Source organism: Indicator indicator, chromosome 20 (genome assembly GCF_027791375.1).
Source record: "Indicator indicator isolate 239-I01 chromosome 20, UM_Iind_1.1, whole genome shotgun sequence".
Lineage (NCBI taxonomy): Eukaryota > Metazoa > Chordata > Aves > Piciformes > Indicatoridae > Indicator > Indicator indicator.
In genome coordinates, this window is record NC_072029.1 from 1,049,035 (window position 1) to 1,067,049 (window position 18,015).

At 58.3% G+C, this 18,015-nt stretch overlaps 1 protein-coding gene across 1 annotated transcript; it reads left to right on the forward strand.

Annotated features, from left to right (window-relative positions):
• Nucleotides 1–11,033: 11,033 nt before the first annotated feature.
• Nucleotides 11,034–12,017, forward strand: LOC128973594 (zinc finger protein 239-like). The gene has a single exon (XM_054389937.1). The coding sequence runs from the start codon at nt 11,034–11,036 to the stop codon at nt 12,015–12,017; it is 984 nt and encodes a 327-aa protein (XP_054245912.1).
• Nucleotides 12,018–18,015: the final 5,998 nt, after the last annotated feature.

The following is an 18,015-nucleotide window of genomic DNA, read 5'->3' on the forward strand; positions in this document are numbered from 1 at the left end:
GGCCGCCGCCGCCGCCGCCGCCGCCACCGGCACCGCGCGCCCTGCAGCAGCACCGCCCGCCAGGAGGCACCGCCCCCAGGGGCAGTGCCTAGCGCGGAGTGCAGCGACCCCTGGCGGCCGGGAGGAGCAGGAGGCGGGATGGAAACTCCCGGGGATAGCCGTGACCGGGCAGCGCTTCCCCGGCTGCCACACGCAACCGACAGATTCGACCAGTGCCACCCAACTCCCGATGCCACCGGCCCTGGACCAAACTGACTGTTCCCGACCTCCAGGTAGCACGGACTCTGGCTCCCGCTGGCTGACTGCTCCTGACCCCTGCCGGTGTCACCGACCAGCCGGGCCGCCAGTGTCACTGAGCCTGTCCTCACAGCCCCGTGCCAACCCCCGGTGCTCCCGCGTCCCCCAGCCCCGCCGCACGCCCGCCGCACGCCCACCCTCCGAGAGTGGGCACCGGACCCGCGCCGCCGAGCCATGGCCGCCCCTCGGCGAGCGGCCCCGGGAGAGCACCGAGATGGGGGAGCACAGTACGGTCTGTAAGGGATGTCTGGAGCTTCTGTTCCCCTTTGCCTCCCCAGTCAGGACTCTCTGCAGCCCAGTACAAACCAGTAGCGTCCGGTACGGTCTGTAAGTGATGTCAGGAGCTGCAGTTCCGTTGCCCCAGCTGGGGGAGCCCAGTACAGACCAGTAGCACCCAATACGGTCTATAATGGATCCATCTCAATGGCTTTATTTGGTGGCTTGCTAAAGCACGGGGGCAATTACCCCTACGGGAGGTTTGGGGGTGCATGGGAGGTGTGGTGGGGCTGACCTTGTGCCCTGCAGACCCCTCCAGCTGCTTCAGAGCTGGGAGGGAGCAGTCGAGCCCAGTGGCACAGCCTGGGGTTGTTTGTGTCCCCAGCTCTCTCCTGGCACCGCTCCTTGCCACGCTGACCGCGTGCTCACCACCTCCTGCAGGACACAGTGGGGGATGCTGGGATGTCCTCACCATGGCTGGGATCCCCGTCCCCGGGTTTGGCTGCTGCCAGCAGATGAACAATGACCCCCCGGGGCTCTGCCGTTACCTGTCACGACTGCGGGGTGCCACCAGGGTACCTTGTTGGTCATGCCGGTTCTTCATCCTCCTTCCTGGCTCTGTCCTGTGAGATCAAGCACAGCATCACCCCGGGGGGGATATGCAGCAAGAGGCTGGTGTGGTAACCCCACTCCCCCCCATGGCAGCTCTGGGGCTGGCACCCAGCACCGTGTGGCACCTTGTGCCTCCTCCAGACCTTTCAGCCTGTGCTGCTGACTCCATGGGTGCCTGGCTGCCTAGCTGCCCCTCACTGTCCCCACCACCTTGACAGGGCATCGATCGTGACTCCTGCAGGAACAGACATAGGTGCAGGATTGGCTATCAGCGTGACACTAAGGAGCTGCTAGCACTATATTTCTTCCTGTCCCCACACACTGCTTCCCGAGGCCCCCCTGGCCAGTGCAGCGTGGCCACAGCCCAGTGCTGCCTGCTCACCTCACTCAGGACAGAGAAACATCCAGAGCAGGGGCGGTGGGGCCAGCGCCGTCCCCCAATGCTCAGCCCCTGTGGAGGGAAGGGACATTGCTGGCCCTGCCACAGCCTGCTGCTGTGGCTGGCACCTGTGTGGGCACTCCCAAGTCTGGGCTGGGTGGTGGGAGCACAGGCAGGGAAGTGCCAGCAGGGAGCCGAGGAGAACATGTCTGGCAAGTCCCTTTTGCCACCATGCATGGGAAAATGCTTGGCAGTGCCCAGACCCCCCCAGCTCTGCCCAGCCCAGCCCAGCCCATCCCCACTCCATGCATGACCAACCTCTCTCCCTTGTGTCACCTTCTTTGAGTCACCATAGTTGGCTCCAGCCACAGCCATGATGGCCACAGCAGCAGCAAAGCTGCAGAGCAGCCACAGCTTCATGGTGCTGTGCTGGGACACAACTGCCTGGCTGAGGCTGTCTCAGGGCTGCCACTCTCTGCTCTCCTGCCTGGACCTTGGACCCTGAGGTCAGTGTTCTGACCAGTGTCTGGCTGCTGGCTGCGGTCGATCAGAATGAGCTGATGCCACAGAACACCCAGGAGAGACCTCAGTGGGGTCAGAGGTACAGGGGGGAGAAGACAGAGCCATAACTTCTGGGCAAGAGATGGAGCAGAGCTGCCTCTGCTACTCCAAAGGCTGGATTAGAAGAAATATTGGGAAGCAAAATGGAATCCCGGGACTCCTCCACCTCCTCCAACCTCTTACCACAGAATGGTTTTGATTGGAAGAGATCTTTAAGATCATCAAGTCCAAACATTAACCGAGGTCACCACTAAACTATGGCCCTCAGCACCACATCTCCACAGCTTTGAAGTCCCTCCAGAGAGGGCTCTGGAAGAGAAACCCGGGGCAGTGGCCCGTACTGCAGCCCTGCCAGGCCTGGTGCTCTCCTGCCTGGACGCTGGGAAGGTTCTGGGCCCAACCTGCACCATGCCAGCGTCTGCGCAGCCCACGGGCCGGCCCGAACTGGGGGCGAGCAGGGCGAACCCTAAGGGGTTTATCGGGAAGCAGTGACTCGGGCCCCGCCGGAAGCAAGAGGTCGCGTCCCAGGTCCCCACGGCAACTGCGGCGGAAGGGGCGCGTTCCCACGCGTAAACATCCGGTACATACTTCCGGTAGAGGCACGTGTTCCCCCTGTCCAGGAAGTCCAGCTGCTATCCCAGAATTCCTTGCGCCTCCGCCACATGACACACACCAGCCGCGCCATTAGCTGCTCTCATCGGCAGCGCCATTCTGGGGCGCTCCTCAGCGGCTGCGCCTACAGCTGGCCGTGATCGGTGCAAAGCCCCACGTGACCTCGGGAGCACTCTGCCATTGGGTGGTACCGCGGCCGCCTCCAGCTCAGTCCCAGACGTAGTGGAGGGAGGCGAGGCCCGCCCGGTTCGGTCAGGGCGCTCTTGTGGCCGCTGGGCCTGGGCCGACGGGACGGCATAGGCTGTGAGCTTGGCCCACAGAAGTCCTTGCCTTCAGGGGCCATCGTTGTCCTGTCCTGGCGGCACACTCAGGTGTTCACACGCTCCCATGTAACACTCAGGAAGCGTTTACAGCCTTCAAGGTCATGCTCCTGGTTTCCTTGCCAGCCCCTGAATAAGGCAAGAGTGTGGGGTCAACCAAAGGTGGCACCTGTGTCCCTGTTCCTGCACTCCTGCCAGACCATGAGTGGCAGAGCCTCAAGGAACAAGTAACAGGACAAGGAAATGGTCTCAAGCTGGACACCTAGTGGAGGTTCATGTTGAACATCAGGAACAATTTTTTCCCCTTGAGGGTTGTCCAGGCCTGACCCAGGCAGCCCAGGGCAGTAGTACAGTCCCCATTCCTGGAGGGGTTTGAAAACCATGGAGATGTGGTGCTGAGGGCTGTGGTTTGGTGGTGCCCTGGCAGTGCTGGGTTAGCAGACTCTCTCTGAAATGCTGCTGGTTGGCATTAGCACAGGAACAGATCTGCCAACCAGTGCTTTTTTTCAGTAGTTTCAGAAACAGAACATTCTGCCCCATCCCCACCTGGCAAACAGCAGCTCCTGGTTTTGTGTGATGGATAAAGCAGAGATTGTGACAATGTGAGTAATAAAGCAGTTTAGTGAGCAGTCAGCAGCAACCAGGGCCAGCCTGGTTGAAAAACAACCATCTTCCTGCTCACACCTCCCTGCCTGTCCTTCCCTTTCCTTTTTCTGAGCTTTCTCCACACTGATCCTTCCTTTTGCCTTTCCCTGCAGCCTCCTGGACAATCTAATTTTTCCCAGCAGGCACCATAAGCCAAGTTGGATTCCACTTTCCCAAGAAAACTTGGATCAGATGCTCCTGATCTGTCCCTTCCAAACCAGTGTTCCACGATTCCGATCCACTTCCATAAGATTTTTCCAGTTTCTGCTCTCAGAACACCTTTTCTTACAGGGACTGTCCTGCCTGTGCACCTCGCTGGACAGACGCCTTGCTGCCACTCAGCTGTCCATCTGAACCGATGACCCTGATGTCCTTGGGCTGCAGGCGGCCATTGCACTCAATGTTCTGGCACTCACAGCCCAACATGTGGTCGACCTTCCACAGCTCCATTTTGTATGCACGTCGTGCTGACCTGGAATTGGAGGTGGCAAACCCATCCGCCCCCATGCCTTGCTTGCGGACTGGCTGCACCTTCCGCACTTTGTGGTGGATGAACACATCCGCAGCCTGGCTGGAGGACAGAGGTCCAGAAGCCACCACAGGGGCAGGAAGGGCTTCTGAAGTCGCCACTTGGGACTCCCTCTGGTGCTGAGGGTGGGGGGACACAGCCTGCAGCTGTCCAGGACAACATACAGCAGATGGTCCCTTAAGAGGGCTGTCTTTGGCTCCAGCAGGAGGGAGAACGAGTTGGAAGCAGCTGGAAGCAGTGGCTCCCCTCCGCAGCGGACACCTGGGGCAGGTGCAGGGCCAGCAGAGCCAGGGCACCAGTGTGGCTTTCCTCATGAGCCGCCGGACCTGGCAGCACCGCTTTGCCAGCTTGTGCAGCTCGGTCCGAGTCTTGCTGGGGTAAGGAAGGACTTTATAAACTCTGCCTGGGTACCGAACCCGTGTGACGTGGCAGTAGCCATGGTCCAAGGCTCCGCAGGCATGGCCCAGCTCACTCCTGCAGTAGCTGTGTTCTTGCAGGGTGCAAGGCCAGAGCTTCTTCCTGCTCTCCACAGAGTAACAGTGATCTTCAAAAATGGACTCCACCTTCTTAAGAGACAGCTCCCTATTTCCCTGAGAAAATGTCACTTCTCCCATGGTGCCCTGAGTGTTCTGACAGCTCTCTATGGAGCTGTTAGGCAAATCTTCCTGAGGATCTGCCTCTTTGTTCTGCTGTTCCTCCTCCAGATGAAGTGGCAATGTTCTGCTTTCAGTTATGTCTGACCTGACCTCTTGTGGATCCTCTGCTGCTTCTTCATTCCACAGTGACAAGACCTTTGATGCCTGGTCTGGGCTCTCCACTGGCCTCACTCCTGTGCCAGCCACCTCTTCTGGCAACTTTCCTCCACCCTCAGGGCAATTGAACTTTCTCAGCAGCTGGCTCAAGTGCAGACGCCATGGCACGCACCGTCCTCCTGCCAAGAGAGCAGCAAGAGTTTGCCTTCCTCCTAGCCAGGACACTGGGATGGGACAGGGAAAGAGGAGCCACATTGAAGGAATGGGGGAGATGCTCCCAACCAGTAAAACCCATTCTCCCTCATGCAGGGGCCATCTGAGCTCCACACTGCGTTGGCAGGAGACCCAGGCTCTACCTGTTCACAGGTGGGAGAAGCCCTGGCAGTAATGACTGGGAGCAGCTGGGGACAGGGCTGGAGCACACCCCAGGCTCTTTGCTCCAGAGCCTGGTGGTGAGGAAGAGGGAAACCAAGACTTGGCTTTGCAGGGGGGCTGTGCCATCTCCTCTGGCATATGGTGCCTGCCAGTACCAGGCCATGAGTCTGAAGGAGGCTCCTCCAGGCAGCTCAGGACACCATCATGTCCTGCAGAGAAACCAAAGGGATATCAGACTTCCTGTCTGGGGAAGCTCTTCTGCCCCACAGCCATGGGACTGGAGGAGAGGAACCCAGTCCAGCACTGCCTGTGCAGGGAGGAACTCGTAACAGCCTTTGGAAGGTGCCAGCACTCCCTCCTGTTGAGGTAAGTGGTCTTACATGGGTTGGATTGGTCCTGCTCACCTGGAGTGGGGCTATTGGGTCTGTCCCACGTCATGGGGCTTTGGGATGTGAATACCCATGGCTCTTCCCCATGCTTCAGCTGGTATAAAATGTCAGGTTTGGGGCCAGCATGACCTGGAAGATGGGGCAGAAGTTGTTATTCTGATACAAACTGTAGTAAGCAAATTTTAATGCAAGAAAATAACCTCCTTCTTTGTGATATCCAAGCTGCACTTCAGCAGCACCAGAAGAGCCTGAGCAGGGTGCAGTGCGTTGGGGATTGGGCTCTTTTACCAAGGAACAAACAATAGGAAAAGAGGAAAGGGCTTCAAGTTACCCCAGTGGGGGTTTAGTTTGAACATGAGTTGTGAAGACTGGGCCTAGGCTGCCTAGGGCACTGGTACAGTCCCCATCCCTGAGGGTTTCAGAGCCATGGAGATGTGGTGCTGAGAGCCAAGGTTCAGTGGTGACCTGGCAGTGCTGAGTTCATGGTTGGACTCCATTATCCCAGAGGTGTCTTCAACCCAAACAATTCTTTGATTCAAATCCTTCATTTTCCCGGCACTAACCTCCCCTAGGACTGAGTGCCATTATCCCAGCCTTGCAGCCACAATCCAAACCTTGCTGATCTGTCTCTTACAGCACTGCAAGGCTCTGACAGAGTCAGACATGGTGGAGTCCCAACCTCAGCCCCAGCCACATCCCCCCACTGACAGCCGAGCCCAGGAGCTGACGCTGTGTTTACCCAGGGATGTCAAGAGCTCGCAGACATCCAGCATGACGCTGCGGTAGAGCTCCTGCTGCTCCTCTGTGATGGCCTCCCACTCGGCACGGCTCAGGTAGACAGCGACGTCCTCGAAGGTCACTGGTACCTGCCACACACCGACCGCAGCCTCAATCACACGCGGGGAGAGCTCAGCCACGGGGGAGAAGGGGCTTGGCTGGCATCTATTAGCCAGGGGCTGTAGCCAGCCGTGGAGAGAGCTCCCACAGGGAGACATTTAGAGCATCGAAGGCAGTGCTGGAGACCAAGCACCTTCAGGGGGGCAGTTCTGGATCTTCAGAGAGCAGCATCACAGTGAGACACTGCCTGCAGCTGGGGCCTATTGGGACCCTTCATGGTTCCATCCCACCAAGGCTGTAAGGGGGGTTGCCATCGGGAAGCGAGTAAGAGACTCAGGCTCTGCTCTGCCACGGTGCTGGAGTAAAGAGAAGGAGGACAGGGCCAGCTGGAGGGGATCAATGTCATGGGGAGGGGGAAACAGCAAAGAAGGCTGAGGGAGGAAATGGAGGTACCGGGGAGACAATGCTATGGAGTAGGGGATAACAGCACAGGTGGGTTGTTGGGAGCAATGTAGTGGTGGGATTGGGGGAGATAATGTCATAGAGAAGGAGGAAGCCAGAGTGAGCCATGATGGCAGTTACTGAGAGAATTCCCCAGCCAGTTGTGAGGAGGGGAAGGGGTCCGTCCAGAGTCAGGCATTGAGGGGGGCTGGTGGTGGGGAGGGGGCTGAGGAGGACTGGGTCAGGCACCCTCCACCAGGGCCTGTTTCCTACCTGCGTCTGAGCTGCCATGGCAGCCGGGGAGATCCCGACGCGGGATCCCCGCTCCGCTCCGGGGATGGGGATCGTCACTCGACGCTGCAGGGTATTTTTTCTCTTGCTGGGAGTCACTGCACTCCCCGGGGCCTCCATTCCCTGCCGGGCCGCCGTGTCTGGCCCCACATCGTCGCTTCCGAGTGCCGCCAACCCGACACAGCGAACCGGAAGTAGACCACGTGACCCGCCGTAGCCAGGGGGCTGCACGTTTCCCGCGCGAGCGTCGCTCCCGCCCCCACACGGACACTTCCGATCCTAGCCCCGCCCTCTCCCGGAAGCTCTGTGGGCAAGCGGTTCCTCACTGCTATTGGCGCCGCCATCTTGAGCGCCGCCCTACCCCTCACATGACCTTCACCTGCGCCGCCATTGGGCCATGGGTGGCATTGCTCTGGGGGTATGTTCATTCCTGCTTCTGGAGGGGTTCTCGGCAGTGGGAGCAGCCAAGCAGTTACGATGGTTAGGTGGTTATTTATGGGAGGTCTTTAGCAGTCTGTAGATGGCACTGAGTTGCGTGCAGACTGAATTTGCTGGAGGAGCAGCTCTGATCAGGCTGGATTGATGGGTGAGGCCGAGGGCATGCAGTTCAACCAGACCAAGAGCTGAGCATGCAGTTCAACCAGACCAAGAGCTGACCCCTTCATGGGGTCACACCAACCCCATGAAAACTCCAGGCTAGGGGCAGAGTTGCTGGAAGCTGCCTAGTGGCAAAGGACCTGGGGAGTTTGATGGCAGCAGCTGGAGATGATCCATTGTGTGCCCAGGTGGCTAAGATGGCCACCAGCATCCTGGCCTGGATCAGCACAAATGTGGCCAGCAGGACTACACCAGGGATTGTGCCCCTGCACTGGGCACAGGTGAGGCCATGCCTCCAATCCTGGGGTCAGTTTTGGGCCCCGTACTCCAAGGACATTGAGGGGCTGGAGTGGGTCCAGAGAAGGGCAATGCAGCTGGTGAAGGGTCTGCAGAACAGGGCTGGGGAGGAGTAGATGAGGGACCTGGGGGTGTTGAGCTTGGAGAAAAGGAAGCTGAGGAAAAACTTTCTGTTTCCCTCTAATTGCCTGAAAGGAGGTTGGAGCCAGGTGGGGGTTGATCTCTTCTGCCAAGGAACAAGTGACAGGGCAAGAGGAAACAGCCTCAAGTTGCCCCTGGGGTGGTTAAGATTGGACATGAGGAGTAATTTCTTCTTGAGGGTTGTCAAAGGCCAGGCTGAGGCTGCCCAGGCTCAGGCTGGTGAAATTCTCATCCCTGGAGGGGTTTCAAAGCTGTGGGGATGTGGTGCTAAGGGCCATGGTTTAGTGGTGCCCTGTCAGTACTGGGTTCATGGTTGGATTCAATGAGCTTAAATATCTCTTTGATACTATTCAGTAAAAGTTTGTTAGCATTTGGGTTTTTATTGAGATAACACAGAACACAGCTGAAGGTAGCACCTTTGTAGGCCTCAGATGTAGCCCAGAGATGATGAATCGTGGAGGAAAAAGTAGTAAAATGTGAAGTGAGCAGTTTTATTGAAGATAAGAAAGATGCTAAACAATGAAGACTCTCACTAATGAACCCACACCTCTTTGAGCATGCAATAAACCTCAGGGTCAGCTAGCCAACAGAGTGAGGAAGAACATCAGAGCATCAGAGGGGGAGGAAGTCAGGGAGGTCCTATTGGAAAACCCCTCCCTAAAATTCACCAGACGCTGGGAATGTGCATATGGAAGAGACATGTGCACATATCAGCAGGAGCTCCGAAAATGTTAATCAGTTCCCGGAAATTTAGTGCATATGCATGGAATGCTGATCTATATTCTCGATGAGAAGCTCGTTCGGGTGCTCGTGTGGGCAGAGCCATCCCCTGTGTGCCTGGCCGTAAATAAGAGGAACCAAATTCAGTGCTGGGAGCTCGCTTGCCATTTTACGTAACAGCTTCCAGCCCAAACTGTTCTGCAGTTCTCCGACAGTCGCCATGTCGGCACTCTTTATCCGCTTCCGGCTTCCGGTGCCCCGCAGAGGTTCGCCAGGCGTGGTCTCCTCCGCCGCTCAGCGCGGCGCTCGGCCGGAAGTGCCTGCAGGGTGCCTCCATCTTCGGGGCCGGCTCTGGCTCGCCTCCGCTCGCGAGCTCCTTTTTTTCCTGCCCCGCCCGGAAACGCCGAATAGAACTTCCGTTCCGGGCAGAATTTTCCTCCCTCCATCCTCGTCATTCGCGGTGCCTGGAGTCGTCCTGCCGTGTGGCTGATGGTGCCGGTAATCGGTACGCCCCACGCCCGCTGCGATCCCGGACCCCGCTGCCTTCCCTTCCCCCTCCTGCCCCGCCGCCATCATCCCGCCCCCCGCCGTCCTATTGAGGGCCTTCCGCCGGCTCCGGAGCGGTTCTGCGCAGCTGAGCGTTCCCGCTTGGCTGCCGCCGCCGGCCCCGGCAGAGATGCAGAGGGTAAAAGCGAGTGGGGGCCCTCGGAGCATCCCCGGGGCGGGGCGGGGCGGGGCGGGGCTGGGCTGGGAGGCGGAAGGGCCCGGTGGGTGCTGCGCTGGGGGTGTGCAGCCGTCCTGAGCGTGGAGGGTCCCAGGCGTCGCTCCCCCCGCCCCGTCCCCGGATGCGGCCCAGATCCTCCTGTCACAGTGAGGGGCGTGAGGTTCGATATCCCGGGGACAGACCGGGGGTCACTGCAGCCCCCGGCAGAAGCGGTGTCCCATCTCCGGGGTTCCCAGGTGGCCCCCAGCCCCTGCTCTGGTTTCAGGCCGCCGTAATGTTCGAGGACGTGGCCATTTATTTCTCCCCCGAGGAATGGGTGGAGCTGGCGGCGTGGCAGCGGGAGCTCTACCAGGAGGTGATGATGGACAACTATGACCTGGTTGCTAGCCTGGGTAAGGATGTGACCCTGGAGAGTCCAGCATGGAGCTGGCATCCCTGTTGGGCTGGGAGTGTGGCCGGAGGCTGGGCTAGGGTTCCAGAAGTTCTGCTGGGGGTTCAGAAGTTCTGCCGGGGGTCTGGAGGGTCAGCCAGGGGCCCAAAGGCTGGGCCAGGGGTGGAGAGTCTTGGCCAGGGACCCAGAGGCTCATCTGGAGGCTCTGCCGGGGGTTTGGAGGCTGGGCTTGGGGGGTCCAGAGGCTCAGCTGGGGGTCCACAGCCCAAGCCCACCTTGCTGTCTCTCTGTGCAGAGCAGGGCTACGGGGTGCTCGCTGCCCTCCCCAGCCTTTCCAGGGCCGTCTCCGGTGCATGAAGAATAACAGCTCCAGGTACCCCCAAGCCTGCTGCTCCTCACCCTGCTGTGCCATGGTTCTCTGCTACCATTACAGTTGGCACTGGCAGCTCCTCAGGGGCCTGGACATGGCAGCTTCTTGACCCTGCCATCCCCTTAGGCACAGTGCTGATAATGGGGTGGCCTGGGGGTGTCTTTCTCCTGCACAAGCTCCCAGTTCAAGCTCACCCACAAAATGGAGCTTGGGGAGGAGACTCACAGGGGGGTTACTACCCTGGCAGAGGGGACAGTGACATCTCTGGCACCTGTGAGTGACCACAGGGACACTGGGCTGGGAAACTGATGCTGGTTTAATAAATTAGAAATGGAAGTCCCAAGCCTGGCATGAAGTGGCTGGGGTCATCTGCCATCCTCACCGTGTGGGTTTGGGTATCCCACCTTATCCTTGCCTCCAGCCCAGTTGTCCCACGGGCATTGCCGGGACAAGGGGAGGCTCTGGTGGATGAGGGGATAGTGTCGTGGGTGTGGGGACTGTGGCAGGTCCCCCCGCTGTGCCGGGGCAGCCCTCATCATGGCAGCACCTCTGTTCCTGACAGCTGCCTGGGGCGGGTCAGACAGCAGAGACTTGTCCCGGGAGGATGAGAGGGGACGCTTGGCACTGTGCGCGTCCCCAGCCGAAGTGGCTGAGGACTCCTACTCCACGGTTTGGGTCAACGCCGACCCGAGGGCCTGGGCCGGGGAACCCCTCGGGGTGCAGCCAGAGACGGGGAACCCGGCTCTCCTTATCTGCGGCGTCTGCGGGCGGAGCTTTGAGGCCGAGGCCGAGCTGAGGGCGCACCAGGAGGAGCCCTCGCACCCGGCCCCCTCCTACCAGTGCAGCGCCTGCGGCAAAGCTTTCCGGCGCTACCAGAACCTCCTGACGCACAAGAAGCAGCGGAGCTGGTCGCGGCACGCCTGTAGCGAGTGCAGCAGAACCTTCTGCCTGAGGGGCGACCTGCTGCGGCACCGGGCGAGCCACGGCGGCTACTGCTGCGCGCTCTGCGGCTGCCGCTTCCGCCACCAGCGCCACCTGCTGTCGCACCACCAAGCGCACGCCGCCCCGCACCAGTGTCCACACTGCGCCGATCGCTTCCCGGACGAGGCCGGCCTGAGCAGGCACGGCGCCGTCTGCCCCGCGGCGGAGCAGCCCTTCGTGTGCCAGCGCTGCGGGCGCGGCTTCAGCTGGAGGGAGAGTTTGATCATCCACCTGCGCGGCCACGCAGCCGAGCGCGCCCACAGCTGCCCCGACTGCGGCCGCAGCTTCAGCCGCAGGGGCAACCTGGTGGTGCATCGCCGTGTGCACACGGGCGAGCGGCCCTTCGCCTGCCCGCTCTGCAGCAAGGCCTTTGCCAACAAGGCCAACCTCATCACACACAAAAGGCTCCACCGGCGCTACAAGACCCTCGGCTGCACCCAGTGTCACCTGGGCTTCAGCTCCAAGAGCAAGCTGCGGCTGCACCTTCAGATGCATGCAGACGGCATGGGGACCCTGGTGAACGGTGCCTGCCAGCAGTAGGTGTGCTTGCTCTGGAGTGTGGCAGGGGCCTCATTCTGCCCCACCGTGGGACATGACTTTGCTGGTGCTGCTGACTCACCCCCAGGGCTTGACCAGCTTAGCCTGTGTCTACATGGACTCCAGTAAAGCTTTGGACACACTTTCTTGCAGTGTTCCCCTGGAGATACTGGCTGCCAAGGTAACCTCCAGCACCCTGGCTTGGATCAGCAAGAGTGAATCCAGCAGGACCAGGGCAGGGATTGTCCCTTTGGACTGGGCACTGGTGAGGCCACATCTGGAATTCTGGGATCAGTTATGGGCCCCACATTCCAAGAAGGACATTGAGGGACTGGAGCAGGTTCACAACATCTCTAGGCAGCCTGGGACAGGGCTCCAGCACCCTCACACCAAAGAAGTTTCTCCTCCTGTTCAGATGGAACCTCCTGGGTTCCAGTTTCTGCCCCTTGTCCTGTCCCTGAGCACCGCTGACAAGAGTCTGGCCCCAGCCTATTGCCCTCAATGGTCCCTTTAGGTCTTGCTGAGCATTGCTCAGATCCCCTCTGGGGCTGCTCTTCTCCAGGCTCAACAGCCCGAGGGCTCTCAGTCTTTGCTCCTCACAGAGCTGCTCCAGGCCCCCCAGCAGCTTCCCAGCCTCCACTGGACTCTCTCCAGTAGTTCCCTGTCTCTCTTGAACTGGGGAGCCCAGAACTGAGCCTCTGGTCCCACTAGGGCAGAGTAGAAGGGGAGTAGAACCTTTCGTTCCAGTTGTGTGCAGAAAAAGTGCCAGGAAGCTGGAACAAGAGGTTACAGCCAGCAAGGGTATTTCTATTAATCAGGACACATAAACCTTTCTCTTTGCTCTCTGAGCACATTCCTGCTCCATTGTCATTGGACAACTCTTTGTCAACCTCCAACGCAAGGCACTGTGGATTGTGCTGTGCCTGCTCTGGGAGGGGTGGCCATGTAGACAAGGAGCTCCTCAGCTCAAACTGTGTGTTTTAGTCCTGCACTGATACAGGTAAGTAGTGAAGCTCACTCCTGGGAAGCACAGATTGCAACGGTTTTGTCCTTCCCCACACCTTCAGGGTTTGCTGATCAAACTTTCTTTTGTTGACAACACAAAGGAAAGGGATGGAGGCAAGGGGACTCGTGGAGCAAGGTTTAATAATTGAAATACAATAAAACAATAATCGCTACTGAGAACAGAATCTAAAAGCCTGTGAGGCACAGTGCAGCTGCTCACCCTTCACCAGCTGCAGCCCAGCCTGTTCCTGGTGAGCAGTCCTGGAGCAGAGCATGTCCTGAAGCCACAATTCCAGAGCAAACCCTGAAACAGAGATCCTGGAGCTGTGATCCCAGAACAGAGCAGGTCCTGAAGCCATGATTCCAGCCCAGAGCAGGCCCCAAAAGAGGGAAGATCCTACAGCAGAGCAGATCCCAAAGCCATGATCCCAGCAGAGCCACAGCCACCCTTCTCCCCGCTCCCAGCATGATGTGACCTGGTGTGAGGTGGACAGTTTGGGCCTCTCGCTCCTTGCTGGCTCTGGGAGCACCTGCCTAGCAGCTGGGAACGTCCTTGATTTCCAGCAACAACCTAAAACATCAGGGTGTTATCAGTGCTGTTCTCATCCTGAACCCAAAGTACAGCCCTGATGAAGCCAGCAAGAAGGAAAATTAACTCTGCCTTGGCCAAGCCCTTTGTTCCACCCCTTGTGCATCAGGCACAGGCTCCACATTTTCCAGTACATCCCAATTAATCCTCACCCCTTTCCCTGTCCCTTCATCCTTCTGCACATGTGTGGGGTTCATTTGGTTCATGACTCTGCGTTTCTGTCTGTCATGAAGGCCCTTCTGAGGCAGGAGGGGTGATGCAGGTTCCAGTTGGAGCTTGTGGCTCCATGTTCATGTGGTCCAAGCTCATGATCTGTGGGTTGAAGATGTTGATCTTGAGCATATTGCTAAAAACAATCCTGGCTCCATCAACATTCATTTTTCCTTGACCTAGGGGATTCTAAACATGACTCCATCAGGATAATACAGTGACCACAAAATCATGGAATCATTAAGGCTGGAAAAGACCTTTGTGCTGGAGTCCAATCATGACCCAGCCACCCTGAGCACTAAACTGCAGAAGGTGACGTGCTGGCTGGGTTAGCTACCAATGCATACCACCCAACTCTGCTGACCAGCTGCTTTCACCCCAAATCAAACTCTCTTAAGGCACATGTTGGATTTCCTCATCCTCCCACATCCTCCACCAAGGGCACTCAGGCCCCTGAGCAGAAGCCACCCCACGGACAGGTTCACCTTCACTCGAGGCAGGAATAGCCCCAAGTGTTCCCCAGCAGCTTTCTCATGTGCACTTGCAGGGACTTTGTGCCCATCTGTGGTAGGTGGAGATTTGGTTGGGCAGAGCCAGCCCTGTTGGCAGATCCTTTAGTGCTGACTAAGCAGGTGGCCTTTGCTAAATGTGTCCCCCAGTGGTTGAAGGCCCCACTCCTCATCACTTTCATCATCTGGTAGTTCATGATGTGCTAGGGTCTCCTCGGTGTGCATCAGCCCCTCCTCCAGTGGCACTCCCAGAAGGTTGCCCTTTGGCTGGGCCAGGGTCTTCTCCAGAATCCGTGGGGAACTGGGGTGCCCTGCTTCAGCCCACTGAGTGAAGAACGACACCCATGTGCTCCAGGTGGCATCAGTGGCATAACGTGTGGAGGGCACCTTCCCTTGGAGCATCCAGGGCAACACTGACACTCTTGGTGCCAGGAGGAGCTGGGCTTCGGCACCAACCACCTCTGAGGCAGCCTGGATCCCTTCATATGCTGCCAGGATCTCCTTTTCCAGGGTGGTGTAGCAGGACTCAGACCCTCGATATCGCCGGCTCCAGAAGCCCAGGGGCTGACCCTGAGCCTCCCAAGGTACCTTCTGCCAGAGGCTCCAGGTAGGACCCTTCTCCCCAGCTGCAGTGCAGAGCACGTTTGTAATGTACTGTCCCCCCCGGACCGGCCCGAGGGCCATGGCGTGAGCCATCTCCTGCTTGATTTGCTCAAAGGCCTGTCCCTGGGCAGGGCCCCACCTGAAAATGTTCTTTTTGGAGGCCACCTGGCAGAGAGGGGCCACAATCTGGCTGTAATTTGGGATATGCATTTGCCAAGAGCCCACCACACCCAGGAACTCTCGTGTCTCCTCCTGGCTGGTTGGTGGGGACATGGCCCTGATCTTGCTCACCACGTCTCTGGGGATCAGCCGACGTCCACCTTGCAGCCTCACTCCCAAGAAGGTGACCTCCCGCACGGGTCCCTTGACACCGCTTTGGCAGATGGCAAAGCCACCTCCCAGCAGGATGTCGATGATCTTATTCCCTCTCTCAAACACCTCTTCTGCCGTGTCACCCCACACAATGATGTCATCCACGTAGAGCAGGTGTTCTGGAGCTCCACTCCTCTCCAGCAGGTCCCTCACCAGGCTGTGGCAGATGGCAGGGCTGTACTTCCACCCCGGAGGCAGCCGGGTCCATGTGTACTGGACCCCCCTCCAGGTGAAAGCAAACTGGGGCTGGCACTCAGGTGCCAAGGGGATGGAGAGGATGGCGTTGGAGATGTGAATTGTGGCGTACCACTGGGCCACCTTTGCCCTCAGCTCCTGCTGAAGCTCTGGCACCTCTGGCAGGCTCTTCACAGCAGAGACAAGGGCCTGCAGTGGTGAGGAGAGAAGCTCCTCGAGTTGTGGCAGCTGGGTGGTCACCTCAGACACAGTTGGTGCCTTGTTGGCTTCTCCTAAATCCAGCACTGCCAACTTGCTGGCGTGCGATGGGGGCACGCTCTGCATGACTTTCTGCCATGTGGCCTGTGAGCACTGGATGGCATCGTGGTCACCAGGCAGCTGTGCATCCTCTGAGTCACCATAAACCAGCTCCTGTACAGCCAGTTCCTGCAGGAGCTGGGCACCCTGCTCTGTAGTGGCCCACTCGCCTCGCTGACTTCCAGCCTTCTCCTTCTCCTTACCAGGGGCTCCTTCACCCCTTCCCACGTGTCCTGACTTTCGGGTCCGTTTCCTCCTCTGTGCAGGGACAACTGACACTGGCATGGGTTCTTTCTCCAGCTCAGCTGCAGTACCTGGCGTGGGGCTTGGAGTAACCAGGGTTGGAGTAGTCATGGTACCTGTCATGGGGGTTGGAGTAACCATGGTGTCCATCACAAGAGTTGAAGTCTCAGGGGCTGGAGTAGCCAGGGTGCTTGTTGCACGCAATGGAGTAACCAGAGAGTCTGTTGCTGGGGATGGAGTAACCATGGTACCCGTCTTGGGGGTTGAAGTAATCACAGTGTCTGTTGCTGCAGTTGGAATAAGAGAAGTGTCTGTTGCTGGGGTTGGAGTAACTGTTGTTGAAGGAGCTGCAGTGTCTGGCACAGGGGTTGGAGCCTCAGAGGCTAGAGCAGCTGCAGTTCCTCCAGCCTCTCCATCCTCAGGGTCAGGCCTCTTCCATCGTTGTTTGACCCTGAACCAGAGCTGAACCGCAGCCAGCACTGTGCCAGTCCCAAGCAGCAGCACCACACCAGTTCCAACATCCCAGGAATACTCAGGCTCCCTCAGAGCAACGGTAACTCGCCAGGAAAGGCTGGGAGAGGTGGAGGGTGGTGCCTGCCCCATGGGTTGGCTTCCCAAGGAGAGCAGGTACAGGGTGTACTTACTGGTGGCTTCCCACAAATGGCTCCCAACACACAGAGGTGAGGACAGGGCTGAGGACAAGCACCAGGTCAGAGCCTCCAGCCAGAGCTTCGCTGTGCCACACACCAGCGTCGCACAGTACAGCAGAACCAGAACCCTGATCCCCTGCCTGGGGACAACGAGCAGCAGCACGGGGACAAGGTGCAGCAGGTGAGGAGACACCCAGCACAGCTCCCAGAGCAACTGGAACAGCTCCCAGAGCAGCTGGCACAGCTCCCAGAGCCCATAAATGACAAAGCAAATCAACATCTTGCCCAGAAACAGCTAAACTGCGCCAATGGCCACAGGGCACCAAGTCAGGTTAAGGAGCCCCAGGCTGAGCTGTTGTTCCAACCTGCTGAGCCCCACTCTGGGCCTCAAAGACAGCTATCAAGAGGGTGAAAAGGGCTGTTGGGGGTTTACAAGGGGCTGTTGTGGATGGGAGGAGGAGAATTGGTGGGGTAAAAGTGGAAGAACCTGTGGGTTAAGAACAGTTCAGTGACTGAAATAAAGAGAAGCTAAAATAATAGTGCCAATAACAATGGACATGTGTGGAGCCAGGGCAATTGCTCACCCCCTGCTGCCTGAGTGATCCTGGAGTTGAACAGATGCTGAGGCCGTGATCCTGGAGTTGCAATAGCAGAGCAGATCCTGAAATCTTGGTCCCAGGGCAGAGTAGATCCCAAACAGAGTATATCCCAGAGCAGAGCAGATACCAAAGCTGTGATCCTGGAGCTGAGAAGATTTTGAAGCTGCAGTCCTAGATCAGAGCAGATCCAGAGGCCATGATCCCAGAACAGAGAATATCCTGGAGCAGAGCAGATCCCAAAGCTGTGATCTTGGAGCAGAGAAGATTCTGGAGCAGAGAAGATCCTGAAGCCTCGATCCTGGAGCAGAGCAGGTCTTTGAGCAGAGCAAATCCCAAAGCCACAAAAGTGGAGCAGAGAAGATCCTGAAGCTGCAATCCTGGCAGAACTGCAGCCTCCAGGCCACTCATCCACACCCCAAGCATGAGGTGATGCTGTGTCAGGTGGAAGCTTCCACTGGCTAGTTCAGGGCCCTCACTCCCCCCAGCTCCAGGGGCATGTGCACAGCAGTGGGAAGCTGGGAATGTCCTTGATTTCCAGCAACAACTGAAACTGTCAGGATATTATCAGTGTTTTTCTCATACCAGTCCTGTACAAAACCCAAACCATGGCCCTGTTTGGGCTGCCAGTGGTGTCATGTGGAGTTAAAAACTCTTGGTGTGAATAAGCCTATAATGAGCTGGTCTGAAACCAGGATAACCAGACTGGGAGGGCCCTAAGGATGGGATGAC

What these genes read in the sequence shown, in the direction of transcription:
- LOC128973594 (XM_054389937.1), top strand. Translation starts at nt 11,034, where the DNA reads ATGGCAGCACCTCTGTTCCTGACAGCTGCCTGGGGCGGGTCAGACAGC.